This window comes from Microcaecilia unicolor, chromosome 2 (genome assembly GCF_901765095.1).
Source record: "Microcaecilia unicolor chromosome 2, aMicUni1.1, whole genome shotgun sequence".
Lineage (NCBI taxonomy): Eukaryota > Metazoa > Chordata > Amphibia > Gymnophiona > Siphonopidae > Microcaecilia > Microcaecilia unicolor.
Window position 1 is genome coordinate 551,516,037 of NC_044032.1, and position 19,474 is coordinate 551,535,510.

Below are 19,474 nucleotides of genomic sequence, written 5' to 3' on the forward strand. Positions count from 1 at the left end.
AATTGGTATTTTTGAAAACAATTTTAGACGTTTTTCTCTGAAGTCCGTCAGAAGTGCATTGAAATTACAAGGGGGCATGTTAAGGGTGGGATCTGAGCATTCCTAACATTTGAATGTCTTTCTGCCATAATTGTACAAAACAAAAACATTCAAGTCTATAAAAGTTGGACGTTTTGGTCTAGACCTGTTTTATTAATAAGCCTCAAAACCTTTTCCTAAATGACCAGATAACCACTGAAGGGAATCAGGGATGACCTCCCCTTACTGCCTCAGTGGTCACTAATACCCTCCCCACCCCACAAAAATGTGATTACAAATAGTACTTACCAGCCTCTATGCTATCCTCAGATGTTACACTCAGGTCCATTAGAACAGCCTGCAGGTCCCTGGAGTAGTCTAGTGGTGGGTGCAGTGCACTGCAGACAGGTGGACCCAGGCCCATACCTCCCCCTAACTGTTACTCTTGTGGTGGAAACTGTGAGCCCTCCAAAATTCACCAGAAATCCACTGTACCCACATATAAGTACCCCCTTCACCCATAAGGGTTATTGTAGTGGTGTACAGTTGGGGGTAGTGGGGTTTGGGGGGGGGGGGGGCTCAGCAGACAAAATAAGGGAGAACAGTGAGATATGTATGTGGAAGCATTTATTTTAAGTCCACTGCAGCGCCTCCTAGGGTGCCCCATTGCTCTCCTGCGATGTCTGTGTGGCTAGTCTACTAAGAATACTGGCTCCTCCTATATCCCAATGGTTTGATTTTATATATTTTTCACTTAGACTCTTTTTTTTTTTTTTTTTTTTGGAAAATGGACCAAAAGACAAATGCACACAGCACAAAAACATCTAGCAAATAGCTATTTTTGAAAAAGAAAAAAAAAAAAACCTAGATGTTTTTCTGCTTTGAAAATGGCTACATTCCCCATCTGGATGCTTTTAGCAAAAGACTTAGACATCATATCGAAAATGCCCCTCTTTATAGAATTGCCTCCTATATAATTTTACATTAAAATCTATGTTCTGGGGCTGGAAATAGATGTTGGATTTCCATTTCCACTTCAACAGCTGGTTTGTTGTCTTCTTACTGTCTGTGGCTGGACTCACTGGAGCAGCAAGAGTAGCTCTGGAGTTAGGGCGCAGATTTTGTGCATCCACAGACAGGGAGGCAGAACATGGTAGCAGCACTGGAAGCTCAGAAAAGTGCTCATTTGTGCAAGGGAAAAAGCTCTGGGACCTAAATGTGTGGAATACTTTTAGTCCAAAAAACAAAAGCAGTTTCTTTCTGGAGTGGGGCCATTCTTGTCACATGAGCACTAGCATCTGTGTACCTCATAATACAAAAAGGTGGTTCAGGGTGCTACAACCCCTTGAGCAGGCCTTGACAAAAATAGATAATGCTCCCCCCCCCCCTCTCCAGTTCTCTGAAAGTAAATATGGCTTGAAAGACAACCATGCATTCGTTATATGGGAATTCATGATGTATTGTGCAAGGAAACCCACACTCACCTGCTCAGCTGCCTCTCGTTTGCTGTTATAAGTATCCAAATGTTCTTGCAGTTCTAGCACACTAAACTTCAGTGTTTCAAGTAAACCACATGATACCAACTGGAAGACAAACAAAAACAATTACTATCTTAAACACTGTATGATTTGTGGAGATTGCTAGATCATTTTAGGTAATTATAAAACCTGTTTTATTTAAACATGCAAAGCACAAGAAAATTAAATAACACTATAATATATCTTCCTGAGGTAGCATGGTTATAGTATTTACATACAGGATATATATATCAAATCACCAATGTTAGAAGGAAAAATAACACATCCTAAATTCTATCATTTCATTAATAGCTTTCCACTGTAAAACTGTTACACCACTGATATCATATCCTATTAACCACATAGCTATTTATTCATATTTACAATAATGCGGCAGTTATGCAACTTTTTGAGGCAAACTTTAATAGTACAATTTAATTTTTTTTAACTTTAAATTTTTATTGCATTTTCCTTATGTTTACATTTGTAACCATCAAACCATTAAATATACAACAATTTGTTTTGTGTCCATCTCTTAACTTTGTCTCAACATACAGACTTTCCAACTGCCTGATATTACAAAACAGTAACACAACCCATTTATTCCCAACTGTTTCCTTTAAATGATTCCCTCCAGCCATGTTACCCCCTGTGTTTTCTCCATATTAGTTATTCTCTTACCTACCACAGGTGATAGGATCTACATTGCCCTCCATACCCTCCCCCTCCCCCCCCCCCCCCCCCCCCCCCCCGCTTAATATATACCCTTAATCCCCTGATACTACCCTCCCCCTTCCCTGGAATGCATCTCAGAGCCCTTTAGAATCTCTCAATCATTTGCTGAAGTCTTCTCCATCCCCTTTTGCGCTTAAGTTCACCCTCTCTCTTATACACCGTTAAATGCTCCATTTGCCACAAAAGTCTCACTTTAACCTTCCAATCCCCTATATCTGGAGGGTCTACTGATTTCCAGCAGACGCAATAAGACACTTAGCCGCTGCCAGTCCCCAGCGCATCAGTTTGCTCTCCTCCCACTCATTATACATTCCCAATAAACACTCCTGTGGACCACACACCAGAGACACTCCCATGGTTCGGGCCAGCACTTTCATCACTGCTTGCCAAAATGACACCACCCCCCGGGCATGTCCACCACACATGGAGAAATGTGCCTTTCTGTGTTTTGCATCTCCAACACCCATCCGATGTCCTTGGATACATCTTTTTCAACCTCTCTGGTGTATAGTACCACCTAGTGAGTACTTTATACACATTCTCCTGTATTAATACACAAACAGAGGCTTTCTGTACTTCCCCACATATATTTTCCCATTCCCGCTCTGTAAATTGGCATTGCAAATCCCTTTCCCATACTCCCTGGAATGAGTATGCCTTATCATCATCCCCTTGAAAGAACTGATATAACATTGATATAGATTTTGGAACTGAGTTCGATTCCCAGCACAGGCAGCTCCTTGTGACTCTGGGCAAGTCACTTAACCCTCCATTGCTTGCCGCATTGAGCCTGCCATGAGTGGGAAAGCGCGGGGTACAAATGTAAGAAAAAAAAAATAAAAAATAAATGTCCACAAGTTTTCAAAACTTTCCCTCTCCCGGGGGTATCCTCCCCTCCATCCCTGCTTGCCTATAAAATGTTTTAATTGTATGTATGCCCAGGATCCCGTACTGGGCACACACCTCCTCAAAGTTCCACATCCCACTCCCATGCAACACATCCCAAAATCTCTCCACTCCCTTCTTTTCCTATCTTACAAATGTAGCATTTTCTCTGCCCGCCCGAAACCTAGGTTCCCATCGGAGGGAGGCCATTGATGATACTCCTTCTATCAGCCCCCATCGTTTCCTCATATCACCCCATAATTCCAATAAATGCTGAAGGTATGGACTGTATTCCCCTCTTGGCCCTTTCCCTATATGCTCTGAAGTCCACAACAAGGATCTCAAACTCCTTTATGGCCAGTATGATTGCTCCAATAGTACAATTTTATTAGCTTCTTATTTGCTTATTTCATTTTCATAGATAACATGAAAATAAATTAAAAATAAATATTTACACAAGGTCCGTGGAGTAGTCTAGTGGTGGGTGCAGTGCGCTGCAGACAGGTGGACCTCGGGCAGGCTATGGAGGTAAAATTCCTTGACAAAATCAAGGACTGCTTTATGGAGAAGCTAGAACAGGAACCAATAACAGGAGGAAGAATTCTAGACCTAGTCCTTAGTGGAGCGCATGATGTAGTGCAGGAGGTAATGGTACAGGGGCCGCTTGATAACAGTGATCATAATATGATCAGATTTAATATCGGCTTTGGTTTAAGTATACACAGGAAATCCAATACATTAGTTTTTAACTTTTAAAAAGGAGACTATGATAAAATGAGAAGAATAGTGAAAAAAAATCTTAGAGGAGCAGCAGTGAAGGTCAAAAATTTATAGCAGGTGTGAACGATGTTCAAAAATACTATCCTGGAAGCCCAGGCCAAGGATATTCCGTGTATTAAAAAAGGAGGAAGGAAGATCAAACAACACCTAGAATAGTTAAAAAGTGAGTTGAAGGAAGTTATTAGAGCTAAAAGAAAATCCTTCAGAAAATGGAAGAAGGATCCAACTGAAAATAATAAGAAACAGCATAAGGAATGGCAAGTCAAATGCAAAGCACTGATAAGGAAGGCAAAGAGGAACTTTGAAAAAAAGATTGCATTGGAAGCAAAAACATATAGCAACATTTTTTTAAGGTATATTAAAAGCAAGAAGCCGGCAAAAGAATCAGCTGGACCGCAAGATGACCGAGGGGTAAAAGGGGCACTCAGGGAAAAGAAAGCCATAGTGGAGAGATTAAATGAATGCTTTGGTCTTCACTGAGGAAGATTTGGGAGAGATACTGGTGCCAGAAATGGTATTCAAAGCTGACGAGTCAGAGAAACTGAATGAAATCTCTAGAAACCTGGAGGATGTAATGGCGCAATCTGACAAATTGAAGAGTAGCAAATTGCCTGGACCATATGATATCATCCCAGAGTACTGATATAACTGAAAAATGAAATTGTGGAACTATTGTTAGTAATATGTAATTTATCTTTAAAATAAAGCATGGTACCAGAAGACTGGAGAGTGGCCAATGTAATGCCAATTTTTAAAAAAGTTCAAGAGATGATCCGGGAAATAATAGATCGGTGAGCTTGACATCAGTGCTAGGCAAAATGGTAGAGACTATTATAAAGAACAAAATTACTGAACATATTCAAAAGCATGGATTAATGAGACAAAGCCAACATGGATTTAGTGAAGGGAAATCTTGCCTCACCAATTCTATTACATTTCTTTGAAGGGGTGAACAAACATGTGGATAAAGGTGAGCCAGTTGATATTGTGTATCTGGATTTTCAGAAGGCGTTTGACAAAGTACCTCATGAAAGACTCCAGAGGAAACTGGAGAGTCCTGGAATAGGAGGGTAGTGTTCTACTGTAGATTAAAAACTGGTTAAAAGACAGAAAACAGAGAGTGGGCTAAATGGTCAGTATTCTCAATGGAGAAGGATAGACAGTGGGGTTCCCCAGGGGTCTGTGCTGGGACTGCTGATTTTTAACATATTTATAAATGATCTAGAGATAGGAGTAACTAGTGAGGTAATTACATTTGCTGATGACAAAAGTTATTCAAAGTTGTTAAATCACAAGAGGACCTTATGAGACTGGGAAACTAGGCATACTTCAAACTGCTTAAACTTTTCAGTTGTTTTAACTGAAACTCCTGAGAACATTGTGATCAGCAGTATATGAAATCTTTTAAATAAATAAAATTTGCTACAGAGGACAGAAGTATAAATATATAAACACTAGTAAAAGAGGCCCGTTTCAGAGCAAATGAAACGGGCGCTAGCAAGGTTTTCGTCGCCATCACCCCCCCTCCCTCCCTGGCCAACCCCTTCGATGTTCTGCCCCTAACGTCATGACATTTGACGCGAGGGCGGGGCCCGGAGCGATTTCCCACCCCCCCGCCTCTGTGCCTCCTTCCCTGCCAACCCCTTCGTTGTTCTGCCATTGCTCCGCCCTCGAGAGCGGGGCACGGAGCGATTTTGGTGGCTTCACCACCACAAACCTTCGAACCTTTTTGAAGGAAGTCAGGGCTTGGCTTCACTGACGTCAGTGTCCTCAGAACGTTGAGGGTGAGTTTTATTATAGTAGATAGGCGGTCGGTGGCTCAACTGTTTGGGGAGGCTAAAGGGGGCGGGGTTGGGTGGGGCCAGGGGCGGGGCTTACATCTATAATTGTCTGACAACACAGAAAAAAAATAAGTAAAAATAAGTCACAATTAATACCTTTTATTAAATTTAGATATTAAATATGTATCATATATCAAAGAATAAAGTGGTTGCTCAAAGCATATACTAACCACAATTGCTCAACTGCAAAACACTATGCACAAATTTGTGCAAAAACACACTCATAAACCTTACTGTACCATAACACTGGGCAGACCCTAATAAACCAATATACCACCCATATGGAAAATGCAGACCGTCAACAATATGAAACAAGGGATCATAATATCACAATTCTCATGTAGAGCCACAAAACACCCTTTTAGGGTGGAAAGTGTTCACAATGAGCTCCTTTTATAAACGACTATATGTAGATCCTTCAAGAGGTAGTGTGTCATGATTTAGGCTCTAAAACCCTTTCTGATGATTTGGTGTCACCTCAGTAAGGCCAATACACAATTTCTCCACTGCAAAACACTATACACAAACTTGTGCAAAAACACACTCATAACCTTACCAAACCATAACAGTACTAATTCCAAGGACAGGACGAGCCACAACCTTATGCGTGGAAAGGCAGCACTGTAATTACACCGGGCTCTAAAACACCAGTGCACAACCTAGTGAAACAAAAAAAAAACCCAAAAAGGGCTGAAAATACTACACGCTAGCAGAATACTGCACCTTGATCACACATGAAAAACACATGACACAACAGATATGAAGGCAAAATACTGAACTGGAAAGTTACCTCAAGAACTCAGACTCAGCATGCAGCAATACTAGAAAAATTGAAACTTACATGCAAAACATCACAAATGCATATTTCCAAAAGCTGACATGTTCCAGTTAATAAATTCTGAATAAAATACTTTTTTCTACCTTTGTTGTCTGATCATTTTGTTTTTCTATTCGCTTTGGTCCCAGTGTCTTCTGTTTTATGCAGTGTCTTCTTTCCATTTGATATTTTTTCTCTCACCATGTCCACCATCCTCCTGTGTCCTTATGCGTCCTGTCTACCATCTGTAGCCCTGTCCCTATCCTTTCTCCACTTTAAACATCTGCCCTCAAAGTGTTTCAATCCAGCCCTTAAATTCAGCCATTTTCCCTCCATCCATATCCAGCATTTCTCCTCACTCTCTTCTGTCCCTGGATCCACAATCTCCCTCTTTTTCTCTTTCCCCTCTAGTGTATATCTATCCCTCCCTCTCATCCATCCCCATGTACAACCTCTCTTTCCTCCTTCTTCTCTCCCACTGCCCATATCACTCTCAGTATCTCCTTTCCTTGCACCCTGGGCCCAACATCTATCTCTTTCTTCCTCTTCCTTCTCCTTATAGCATCCCTCTCTCTGTCTCCCTCCCTCCCACATCCATGTTCAACATTTCCCCTTTTCTCTTGCTGTGCATCTGTCCCTCCGTCCTCCTTCACATCCAGCATTTCTCCCTCTCTCTCCCCATGCATCTCCCCCAACATTTCCCACCTCCCTCTCTCACCTCTACCAGCCAGCATGCTGCCTCGGTCCCTGACTCCCTAAAGCATTCTTATCTTCACCTGTACCCGTCGCTGTCAGCGCTGCCTCACGGCCTGCCATTCATTCTCACAGGCAGCTCCGTTCCCGCTCCCCTTTGCCGCGTCCTCCGGCTCTCTCTGATGCACTTCCTATTTAACAGGAAGTGCATCAGAGAGAGCTGGAGGAGTGGATGCGGCAAAGGGGAACGGGAATGGAGCTGCCTGTGAAAATGAATGGCAGGCAGTGAGGCAGCGCTGACGGCGACGGGTGAAGATAAGAATGCTTTAGGGAGTCGGGGACCGAGGCAGGCAAATTGCGAGGGGATGTTGGGTGGGCCCTGGCGGGGGGTTGGTGTAACGCGCGGGGGGGGGGGGGGGGGGCAAGGAGAGCTGCCGGTCGGGGATTCCTCGACGGGGAGAGCAGGAAGGACGGTGGGAGAGCTCCCTGGCTGCTGCGGAAGCCCTGCGTTTGTGAGGGCAGCAGCCAGGGGAACGTCAAGATTGGGCTGGGGAGGCTTAGCCTCCCCAAGCCTCTTATATGGGGCGCCTATGTATATAAAGCCTTAAAAGCAAAGTAAGTCTATTGAAGGATTCTGTAAAGTAAATGGCCTTCAGAGAAAAAGATCAACTGACCCATCTAATCTGCCCAGTTATTGCTAGCCACACTGTTAAAGATCTAACCCAACTATTAAGCATAAAATGTTAATGCTTTTAAGATTTCTGTTTTTGTTATCTTTCTAATTTGTACTCCACTATCATGTGTAGATCTGCAAAAAGATCCATGACTTAGTTCAGACTGAGCAGTCTTCTCTTCCTATTTTTAACCATAAAGCTTTGTAACTATTTAAGTACCTCTAATATTAGTACAGACCCAAAACACTTGGCTTCCTACATGCCCTGCACAGCCTGGTAGACAGATCTAGCTACTTGAGTTCTAGTCATAAGAGAATGACTAATCCTGACGACTCACTTCCTTTACATTTCACTAAGTGGAAATTTTGAACTGGTAGCATTGTGATTCAGAGAGCCACTCCTGAGCAGCAGATGTATGCTCTACTGGAATATATTCCTTTCATTTGTACCAAAAGAAAACTTCTTTTTATAAACATTCAGTAAGAAACAAGGATCATTATTGATAATTAACAAATTATTTCATTGCTGTTTGGCACTTCAGTAGTCCTTAGCGAGTCTTACCGTTTCAGCATCCACAAAGACTGTTGGGCATTCTGAGCACATCATCATCACATCCAAAGAGCTTTTGAACTTTGTTCCAATACGCTGCAAACTCTCTCCCAAAAAATTGACAGAATCATTTGTTAGAGCGCCAAATTTTCTTTGAATGCTCTGTAAGAAACAAAATACACTTTTGTTAATACTATTCAATTGAATTACTTTAAAAGCAGGTCAGCATTCTAAAGCACTTATGAGATTGGCAGTAGTGCTGGCTACATAAGTGTTTTTTGTTTTTTTAATTCCTAGAAACTTTTAGACACAAATTATTATGTTGGTAATTCTATAACAGGGCGCCCCACTTTAGCCACTTCAATGCAGTGTGGGGAGTGCCTATTCTTTAATAGCATCTGGGCATGATGATTCCAATATAGAATACTAATGTAAGCCTGCATTGGTGTGCCTACATCTAGGTGTGACCACTTATGTCAGGTCAACGGCAGGTGTAAATGGGTGCAAGCCTGAAAGCACTATTTAATGCACCTAACTTATAGCATCTATAAGTTATGTGCATAGTCTGGAGACACATCTATGCTTTCATGCTCCACCCATATGTATGCCCTCTTGCAGTTAAGCGCTATAACACTTTATGCTCCTTTATAGAGTAGTGCATGACCAATATTGTCCATTCAAAAAGGGGAAAAGAATTTGGGTGTTCTGGGGGTTATGCCACTTAGTTGTCTATCTTATATGTCTAAGTGGCAATATTTGATAAATCAATAAACAGTCCAACTTAATTTCAATAGTGGGGGTCATTCAAAAATATATCATATATCACCCAACACTAAAAACAAAATTAACACATCATACCATACAAGTGTCTTCTGGACCTCAGTCGCAACTTTTTTTGACACAGACCACTCAATCCGCGGTTTGCCTGCTTCCTCATCGGTCACTTTTTATTGATTACCATTTATAACTCCTTCATTGTAATATCAAACTCATTAAAAAAATTTCTCTATCTTAAATTTTATATATAAGCTCAACACCACTTATCCTGATTTTCTGATGGACCCACTGCCAACATGGGCCATGTTTCGCCTTTGGCTGTGTCAGGCTATGTTCCTCAACTTGTAGTCTGGGCTGTTCTGCAATGCATCATGATTAACAGGATATTTCATTTCTGTTTTGCAATTCAGCAGTTCTTAGCGAGTCTTACCATTTCAGCATCAACAAAATCTGCTGGGCATTCCGAGCACAACATCATCACCTACAAAGAGCTGTTGAATTTTGTTTCAATACGCTGCAAAAACTCTCCCAGAAAACTGGCAGAATCATTTGTTGGAGCACCAAACTTTCTTTGAACGCTCTAAAACAAGCAAAATACACTTTTGTGTATTACAGAACAGCCCAAATGAGAAGTTGAGGACCATATCCTGATGCAGCCAAAGGCGAAACTTGGCCCATGTTGGCAGCGAGTCCATCAGAAAATTAGGATAAATGGCTTTGAGCTTATATATAAAATTTAAGACAGAAATTTCTTTTTTAATGAGTTTGATATTACAGTGAAGGAGTTATAAACGGTAATCAATATACAGTGACCAATGAGGAAGCAGACATTGGACTGAGTGGAAAAGACTGGTCATATCACATCAAACTTATATGTAGTTTGACTCTTGCAGCCATATGTTTATTTATCTGGAAATTCTGTGCATCTCTTTTCATTTTATTAATTTGATTGTAAATTGTTTTGTTTCATTATTGATTGCAAAATTGTTTATTGTTATTAATACTTGACTGTAAACTGCTTTGCCAAACCAAATTAAAGGTAGTAGAGCAAACGATTGAACCAAACAGCTTCAAAACATGGATCAAGCCGTTCAGCCTTTTAGATTTGAAGCATATAAAATAACACAAAAATTACTGTAAAGAAGATGGTTTGGGATATTTTAGGGGTGGATTTCTATATGGAATAAAAGATTATACTGAACTGATGACCTGCATCCGTCTAGTTCAGTTCCTAGCTGGATGGCAGAGGCAAATGGAACCTGATTTCACATGCTTCCCCCCCCCCCCCCCCCAACTAAAAAAAAAAAAAAGAAGTTAGTAGAGAAGAATATAAAAGCTCAAAATCTAGCTAAAGTAATAGGGAGGGCAAAGGGAGCATAATCATCTTTTGGCAAACCAGCAATCTGGCTTTCAAAAGAGCATAGTACAGAGAGAGTGCTGTTCTCTTTAATGGATGATCTGCATAGCAGTGTATATATCAGGTATGACTATGCAGTACCTCTTGAATCTGGCAGGAGTATATCACATAGTAGATCTCGAGTTGCTGTTTGACAGACACTGGCCTTGTGGCTCAATAGTTTTCATCTGTTCTAATAGGGCTGTTGTCACAGACGGTCTAATGGAGTTCTGTGGTATTCTGATCCTGGCCATTGGTGTTAGGATCTATGCTTTCAATCCCTTTATTTAATCTGTAGTTCCTGCCCGTAACAAAGACTTTAGACTAAACAGATGTCAAATTCCTGCTTTATGTGGATGCCACTCAAATATGTTGCTGTTAGGAAAGAATCAGGGTGTGGCAGTGGCCAAACTGAATTAATGTTTGACAGAAGTTGACTGCCGGTTAGAGGTAAACAAATTTAAAATGAATCTATCAAGAGAACCCATCGCCTTACAAAATTACCTCACCAGCCCACCCAGTTATTAAAATCCACCATCTATACTATCCTGCCCAAAACCTTCCTTCTCTCTTCCCTTTCTTAATCTCTGTATATTACTAATTGTATCTGATATCCTGGAATGACTATGTCATAACAAAACTCTGTAAGCCACATTTAGCCTGCAAATAGGTGGGAAAATGTGGGATACAAATGCAATAAATAAACCACTGTCTGATGGTCCATTAAAACATATTAGTTGGTAGTGTGAGAGCTTATTGGGGATTATTTGAATAATAGAGCAGTATCAGTGAACTGTAGGTCTGCAGCCATACTGCCTTGGCATTTTCCAAGGTTAAGTTTAATTTTACTAATTTAACCATTGGATTACGTCGTGAAGAAAATTGTTGAGGAAGGTCAGGCAGTGGTGTACCAATGGCGGGGCGGTGGGGGCGGCTCTTTCTGGGTGCACGCTGCAAAGGGATGCAGGGAGCAGCTGCGCAGCTGTTGGCTCTGTCAATTCCCTGCTCCCTCTGAAGTTACTTCCTGTTCTGGGGCAGGGAACCGGCGGAGCCGATAGCTGCTTGACTGATCCCTGCACCCCCAGGAGGTGATGCGCAAGGGGGGGGGGGTGCACAGTGGCGTTCCACCCAGGGTGGCAGCCGACAAAGGAACACCACTGAGGTTATGTCAGGATTTTTTGGGGTCTATAGAGTAGTTGGATGTTGTCAGCCTAATACACTGCGATGCAAAATGTTTACATTAATGAAGCAAGGGGAACATTTTTTGGGATAAGACCATTGCATCAATGACTTCTGAAATTAAAATGATCAGACATGCCAGAGCTGACAAGGGCTGGTGGAAGACTATTAGGTGTCCTAGACAACCCTACAGCTTTGCATTTTCCCCTCCCGTACATACACACCCAATTAAATGTAAAAAATAAAAAATCAGTACTGTGCATTAATATTAATACTATGTATTTATACTAACAGATTAATTTTACAAGTTAAATGAGAATATATTTAAATTCATAGTACACAAATAAAAAGAAATAATCTTTTCAGACAGAAATACTGACAACATGAATAACTACTGCAAATACACACTTGGAACCGAGGGAGGGGGTATGGCATGCCTTTGTTCATTGACTTCATTGATGAAAGCTGCACCATGGCAGCTGGAGCCATGGGAGGGGGGCAGCATAGTAAGGGAAAGACAGTAAGAGCAAAAGTTCTTTTCTTTGCCTAGGAGATGAAAAGACACACTGCAGGGAATATTCTATTCTGCAAGTTTATCAGTCAAGGAGCAAATGGGTGGGCAGCATCACTTGGAGGGAAACTTCTAGTATAAACACACAGCCCAGTTTGAATTTCTTCGTCTTTGACTCCTGCTGTCTGGCCTTTGTATCACTTATTAAGGGAAAAAAAGGTTTCTGGCTAGCCCAGCCATTGTACCTGGGAAGACAGGAGTGGATAGCAATGACAAAGTTGCTAAGAGTTTTGCAGTAGTCATCAGATTTAAGCTGAAATGGGGAACCAGCATACTGCTACATCCTGCAGGGAAGGATAAAGGAGGAAGTTACACAATATCCAATCGTAGGAATCTGGAGGGGACAAGAAACAATCCCTAGGAGCCATAAAGATAAAGAACCTACAGAGGAGCTCCCATCTGGGGAAACACTACCACTCAGAGACAGAACCTCTTTAAAAGGATTGCCTAGGGGTCTCTAAAGAGTGGAGAGCCCTGCAGCCACTGAGAAAGAGACTGGTGCAGATTTTCAAAGAGCTATGGTAGTAGCAGTGGCTCATTACACTTAAATGAACTGGTTAGAGTGGCAGTGCATCTTTTTATGCAACGCTGTAAGGTTGCCTAGGGCACCTAACAGTCTTCCATCAGACCTGGTCATCTCTGACCCAAATTGAATGCAGGATTCTAGAGCACATTTTATCATAGGAGCCAACTCTGTGGGTGCCGAGCACCCCAATATTGAGCAAGATTTTTCAATATGTCCAAGAAAGGTTAATTTGTATTCTGTTTGGCATCCCCACCCTGTATGAGAACAGGCTCTATTGCACTGGTTTGTAGAGAAGGACTTCTTGTTGAAGGAAGTGGGGATGGGTTTGTGATAGCTGTGACTTTGTCAGGGGTCTTTCAAGTGGAATTGAGAAAAATATGAAGTGATATCCAGATCTGGCAGCAATTAGCACCCAAGAGTCTGCTATTTTATTTACTTATAATTTTCATAGCAAAATATGATCAAGGCAGATTCCAACCAAACATTCATAGAATAACATTAAATCTCACACAATACAGCACAGGACAAACAACAACAACACCACCACCTCCCCAATCAGCAGTAATTTTCTGCTATTCTTTAAAAACAAACAAAACCCCAAAACAACCCACCCAGAATGTGTACTGAAAAGACAAATGGAAAGTGCTTGGCGATTGGAGTTAGGAGGAGGAACATAGCTTGGTCAGATCATTTTTTGATTAATTTTCAGTGCTCAATAGGTGTCTCATCAGTGTTAGTACACTCTAATCCTTCTTTGTACCACTAATTGTTTTTCTTTATGTTGCTTGGCATCTTTTTTGACTACTTTTCATTAGTTCTTGGATGAAAAGATTTCCTCTTTTAGTACTTCTCTGCTTGATGACCTAGCCCTTTGGAGCGTAATTCACCCTTGTTGTGGAGAAAACAAACCATGGTTCTCTGGATCACAGTGCGGACAAACATGGAAGTCTGTCCCTATTCTTATGTGCTGTAAACTGCTGCAAACTGAACATAAATTGCTGCTGAGAATGACTAATATACTGAGATTTAGCCTGTGTGTTCATACTTCTGAAAACTATCCTTGTCATTTATTTCAGATTGTACATCAGTTCTGTGCTCCTGTTGGTCATTCTTCCTATTAACCAGCTTTTACTGCAGAGCAATATGCAAGTTACCTGATGTCAAGGTGAATACTTCTTCAGAATCAGTTTCTCATATTCCCTAGAACTTCTCTCCTTTGTCATTATTTCCTCTGCATGATTACTCTGGTCCTATGCCTTTGTGCAACATGAGTAGTTCTTTTTCTAAGTTCACTCTGCTTACTTTGATTAGCCTTCAGATATTGCTCAAGTTGGTGAAACGTTCAGGATCTCATGATGGAGCTCCTGCCTGGTTACTTAAGGCTTGGAGGAGTAGCCTAATGGTTAGTGCAGCTGGCTGTGAACCTGGAGAACTGGGTTCAATTCCCACTGCAGCTCCTTGTGGCCCTGGGCAAGTCACTTAACTCTCCATTTCTCCAGGTACAAAAACAGATTGTGAGCCCAGTAGGGACAGAGAAAAGTGCCTGGATAGAATATGTAAACCACTTTGGTTGTACCACAGAAAGCAATTTTTCTGGACTTTGTTAACTCTAGTTTGCAATTGGGAAAAGCTCCCCCTCAGTGGAAAAGATCTATGATCCAGCCCCAATTGAAGAAACTGGGACTTGAGAGATGTCTCTACTCCCTCTAGTTTTTGCCCCACTGCCCAACTACCATTTCTGGCAAAGTTAGCTGAAAATGCAATATTTCAGCAGATAATACACTTCTGGTATAATAACAAAAGCCTCTATCCTTACCAGTCTGGGTTCTTTGTCGGGCATAGTAATAAAAATGCACTGCTGGGAATGCTTAATGATATTTGCTGTCATTTAGACACTGGAAAGATGTGCTGATTTTACAGCTAGATTTGAGCCAAACATTTGATATAGATTATTCATTAATGCTAGATCACCTGCAGGAGGTTGGTTTAAAGGGAGTCACATTAGACTGGTTTTGGTTGTATTTTTTGGATTACACATGTCAACTACAATATAATACGTTATCTCTTCTTCAGCTTTTGACAAAAGGTGTACAAAAAGGTTCTATTCTTAGCCATACTTTATTTAATATATTTATCATTCCACTTGCAGCTCCTCTTACGTCTATGCACATGATATTCAACCTTTGAACGTCCATGATATTTGGAACTGCTAATTTTAGTCAACACCTTCTGCTAACTTAGATAAAATCACCTTGTGGCTAATTCAATATAAACTTCTCCTCAACTCTGCTAAATTACAGGCACTATGGATTTCTTCAAATTCTACTATGTCTCCATTCAACCATTTCTCTGTTCTAGATCAGTCCAATTCAAGGATATGATTCTGTCTTAGGTGTTTTGATCGTTCAGTTATATTTAACCCTCAAGTTTCTCAAGTGATCCAAAAGACCTTTTTTGCTATAAGTGAGATCTCTGAGACCCTGCCTAGATTCCAGAGCACTGAACACTTTGTTACACTTGGGTTTTGATAATGCTCTGCATTCAGGTCTTCCTATGTATGCTATCAAACATTTACAAGTTCTACAAAACATAGCAGTCAAGTTGATATATAAGGGAAGATTAGATCATATCACTCCATTCTAACCATTGGCTTCCCATCACTAGTAGAACATAAAGAAGAAGTAAGGAGTTTGAACAGGTAAGTATACCCTGGAAAATGAGTGAAAAGTCAGCATCAAAAGTTTACATTTAATCCTCTTGAAACTGGCAGCCAATGCTGCTCCTGTTAGAGACGTGTAACATGATTAGTAAGTTTGGCTTTAAATAGAATTTTGATTGCTGTATTTTGCAGGAGTTGGAATCAGTGCATATGAATAAAAGGGACACCCGTCAGCAGACAATTACAATAATGTCTATTAATAAATGCATGAATTACAGTTTTTAGGGCTAAAGTGGGGTGATCTGAGAGAACTAATCTTCCTTAAGGACAAAAATGTTTTCTACATGAGGGATAAGACTTGAGGTACAAGGGACAGCTCAAAATCCAATTAAGGCCCCAAGTAAGAGAACTGTAGCTCAATAGGCATAAACTTGCCAGAAATACATGATTTGAATAAAGATCTTATTTATAGTGAACTAAATAGCCTCTGACTTTAGCTGATTCAATTTCAATTTATGACCTATTAATCAGCGAGCTATGATGGATCTGAATATCATCTGTGTAAAAATACACACACTTATACCCAGACTTTGAATGAGTGATGTCAGTGGTGCTAGAAAAATGTTGAATACAGTTGGTGCCAGACTAGATTCTTGTGGCACCCACCCAATAAGAGGAACGGAGCTGCAAAAGTATTATCTATCTGGACTCTAAATGCACGGCCAGTAAAGAATGACTGAAACCATGTTGGTGCTGTATTGGTGACCCCAATCTCCTTTAATCGTGAGAAAAGAAGAATATAATTAACTAGATCAAAAGCTGTGCTCAGATTTAGATGCATCAGGATAGGTAAGGATCCCATTGTGTACTGCCAACAGGGCAAACGTAGTACTATGTTTGGCTCTAAAACCTGATTGTCTAGGATGAAGCATATTATTGGAGTCCTAGAATTAAAGAAGCTGTCGAGCCACAACTTTCTCTGTGAGTTTGACAACAAAATGGAAGATTAGATATGGCTGAAAAAGACTTACAATTGAGCTAAATGTAGTAAAGAGGAAGCATAAGCCAACATTGTAAGTAGTATACTATGCCATACTTTGTATTGTTATTTGAATATTTTTTACTATTGTAATTGCCTATTGCTCATGTTTGATCTATTCTTACGGTACACCGCCTTGAGTGAATTCCTTCAAAAAGGCGGTAAATAAATCCTAATAAATAATAAACAAACAAACAAATGAGGTGGGCATCACATTAGCATAGAACATGGAGGCAACCGTTTTTGCAAGCCCTACACCTGTACAATAGTGTGAAAACTTGTATAAGGCACTGTCCTGTCACATCAGGAATCCCTCTTTAGACAGTAATGGGATATGAATGCGCACATACAAGTACATGTCTTGCAGATCTCTTTCCTGAAGAATGACTTCAAGTAGGCCACTGACATTTCCAAAGGTCAGACGATATGACTCTTGACCTGCCCTTTGACGATCAAGCCTAAATGAGCACAAGGTAAAGATTTCATTTTGGATTTGGATGTTTAGATCACACCTATTTCAGTAGGTATTTTCTTGTACCTGGACAGTTTACAGTCTAAGTTGGTACCTGAGATAATGGAGATTAAGTGACTTGCTCAAGACCACGAAGAGCAGCAGTGGAATTTAAAACCTGGCTTCCCTGGCTCTCTACCTGCTGATCTAAGCATTAGCTTACTCCTCCATTTATTTTCTGCCTTTTCACTCCAAGATGTGTACAAGGCAAATTACAGATTTAACAGAAGAAGTAATGCTACTACATAGGTTGCTGGTGAGACTTCACCTAAAACACTGTGCCCAGTTCTGGAGGCCGTATTTTCAAAAAAATAGAGAAAGTTGAGGAAGTCCAAATAAAGCTACCAATATGGTGCATATTCATTGTGGATATCCTGAAAACCTGACTTGCTGGCAGGTCCTCTCTAGAACAAGAGTCATGGTTTGAGGAACATCAGGAAATATTTATTCATGGAAAGAGTGGTGGACAGATGGAATGGCTTCCTGGGGGAAACAAAAACAGTGGCAAGATTGATGAAGCATGGGATAAGCACAGATAATTCCTAGTTCTGAAGAAGTGAAGACAAAAACAAAGATCAACTTGGATCTAAGACACTGCAGACAGAATGTAGCTAGGCAGACCAGATGAAACTTATCTTCTGATAAATTCTATGTTGCACTAACTCATATTTTAGGGTATAAGCTTTCGGAACTACCAAAGTCCCTTCCTCAGGCTATGTACTGTAAAAGTTAAACTTGTGCTCCTTGAAAGGCTAATTTTCCTAGCAGTAGCAGCACTGTTGGAAATTAGAACTAAAGTGTCACGGAAAGGTACTGCTCTCTTAAAAAAAAAAAAAAAAAGACGGTTTGAGAACTTAAACCTGAATGGTAGAGAGCCAAAAGGGGAGTGTGAAGCCCATCTACATGAGCTCCTCACCCCAGGAGGGATGCATCCGTTGTCAGCACTTTTTGTGACTGAGGAATTTGGAATGGACACCCCAAGGTCATGATTGGATCGAATCGCCCACCAATGCAGAGAAGGGGAGAAAATCAGCTTTCACAGAGTAACAGTACTGCTCTCTCAAACTCCCAGGCAGAGCTGCCAAAGTCAACTGGTATATAGTATGTGCATGAAGCAAACTAAAGGCTGTCCAGAGATAGGCTTACCCTCTACATGGCAATGATAAGCAATAATTGCACTAAGGTGAACTTTTACGGAGTTGGTCTTGAGGCCAGCCTCTGATAAGTGTAGAAGGTATTCAAGCAGGGTCTGTGTAGGACAAGAAAGAGGATCTAGGGCCTTGCTGTCACACCAGACAGCAAACCTCCTCCATTTGAAAGAGTAACACCTCTTCGTGGAATCTTTTCTGGAAGCAAGACTCGGGAGACACCCTCTGAAAGACCTAAGGAGGCAAATTCTAAGCTCTCAACATCCAGGCCATGAGAGCCAGAGACTGGAGGTTGGGATGTAGAAGCGACCCTTTGTTCTGGGTGATGAGGGTTGGAAAACATTCCAATCTTCACGGTTCCTCAGAGGACAACTCCAGAAGAAGAGGGAACCAAATCTGACGTGGCCAGAAGGGAGCAATCAGAATCATGGTTCCGTAGTCTTGTTTGAGTTTCAGCAAAGTCTTCCCTAATAGAGGTATGGGAGGATACGCATACAGGAGGCCTGTTCCCCAATGCAGAAGAAAGGCATCTGACGCTAGTCTGTTGTGGGCCTGAAGCCTGGAACAGAACTGAGGGACCTTGTGATTGGATTGAGTGGAAAAAGATCCACCGAGGGGGTGCCCCACGCTCGGAAGATCTTGCGGGCTACGCCCATGTTCAACGACCACTCGTGAGGTTGTATTATCCTGCTCAACCTGTTGGCCAGACTGTTGTTTACGCCTGCCAGGTTTGTGGCTTGGAGCAACATGCCATGACAATGTGCCCAAAGCCACATCTGGACAGCTTCCTGACACAGACGGCGAGATCCGGTGCCCCCCTGCTTGTTGGTATAATACATGGCAACCTGATTGGTTGTCTGAATCAATATGATTTGGTTGGACAGCAGGTCTCTGAAAGCCTTTAGAGCGTTCCAGATCGCTCGCAATTCCAGGAGATTGATCTGAAGACCTTTTTCCTGAAAGGACCAGGCTCCTTGAGTGTGAAGCCCATCTACATGAGCTCCCCACCCCAGGAGGGATGCATCCGTTGTCAGCACTTTTTGTGACTGAAGAATTTGGAATGGACGCCCCAAGGTCAGATTGGATCGAATCGCCCACCACTGCAGAGAATTCTGGAAGTCGGTGGACAGTTGGATTACATCCTCTAGACTCCCTGCAG

At 41.4% G+C, this 19,474-nt stretch overlaps 1 protein-coding gene across 1 annotated transcript in view; it reads right to left on the minus strand.

The window, feature by feature from the left end:
• The window catches only part of FRYL (FRY like transcription coactivator), a 655,466-nt gene that overhangs the window by 44,366 nt on the left and 591,626 nt on the right, over positions 1-19,474 (minus strand). The window contains 2 exon segments of the mRNA XM_030191364.1: positions 1,503-1,601; positions 8,522-8,671. Of these exon segments, the coding sequence (XP_030047224.1) occupies positions 1,503-1,601; positions 8,522-8,671 (249 nt within the window).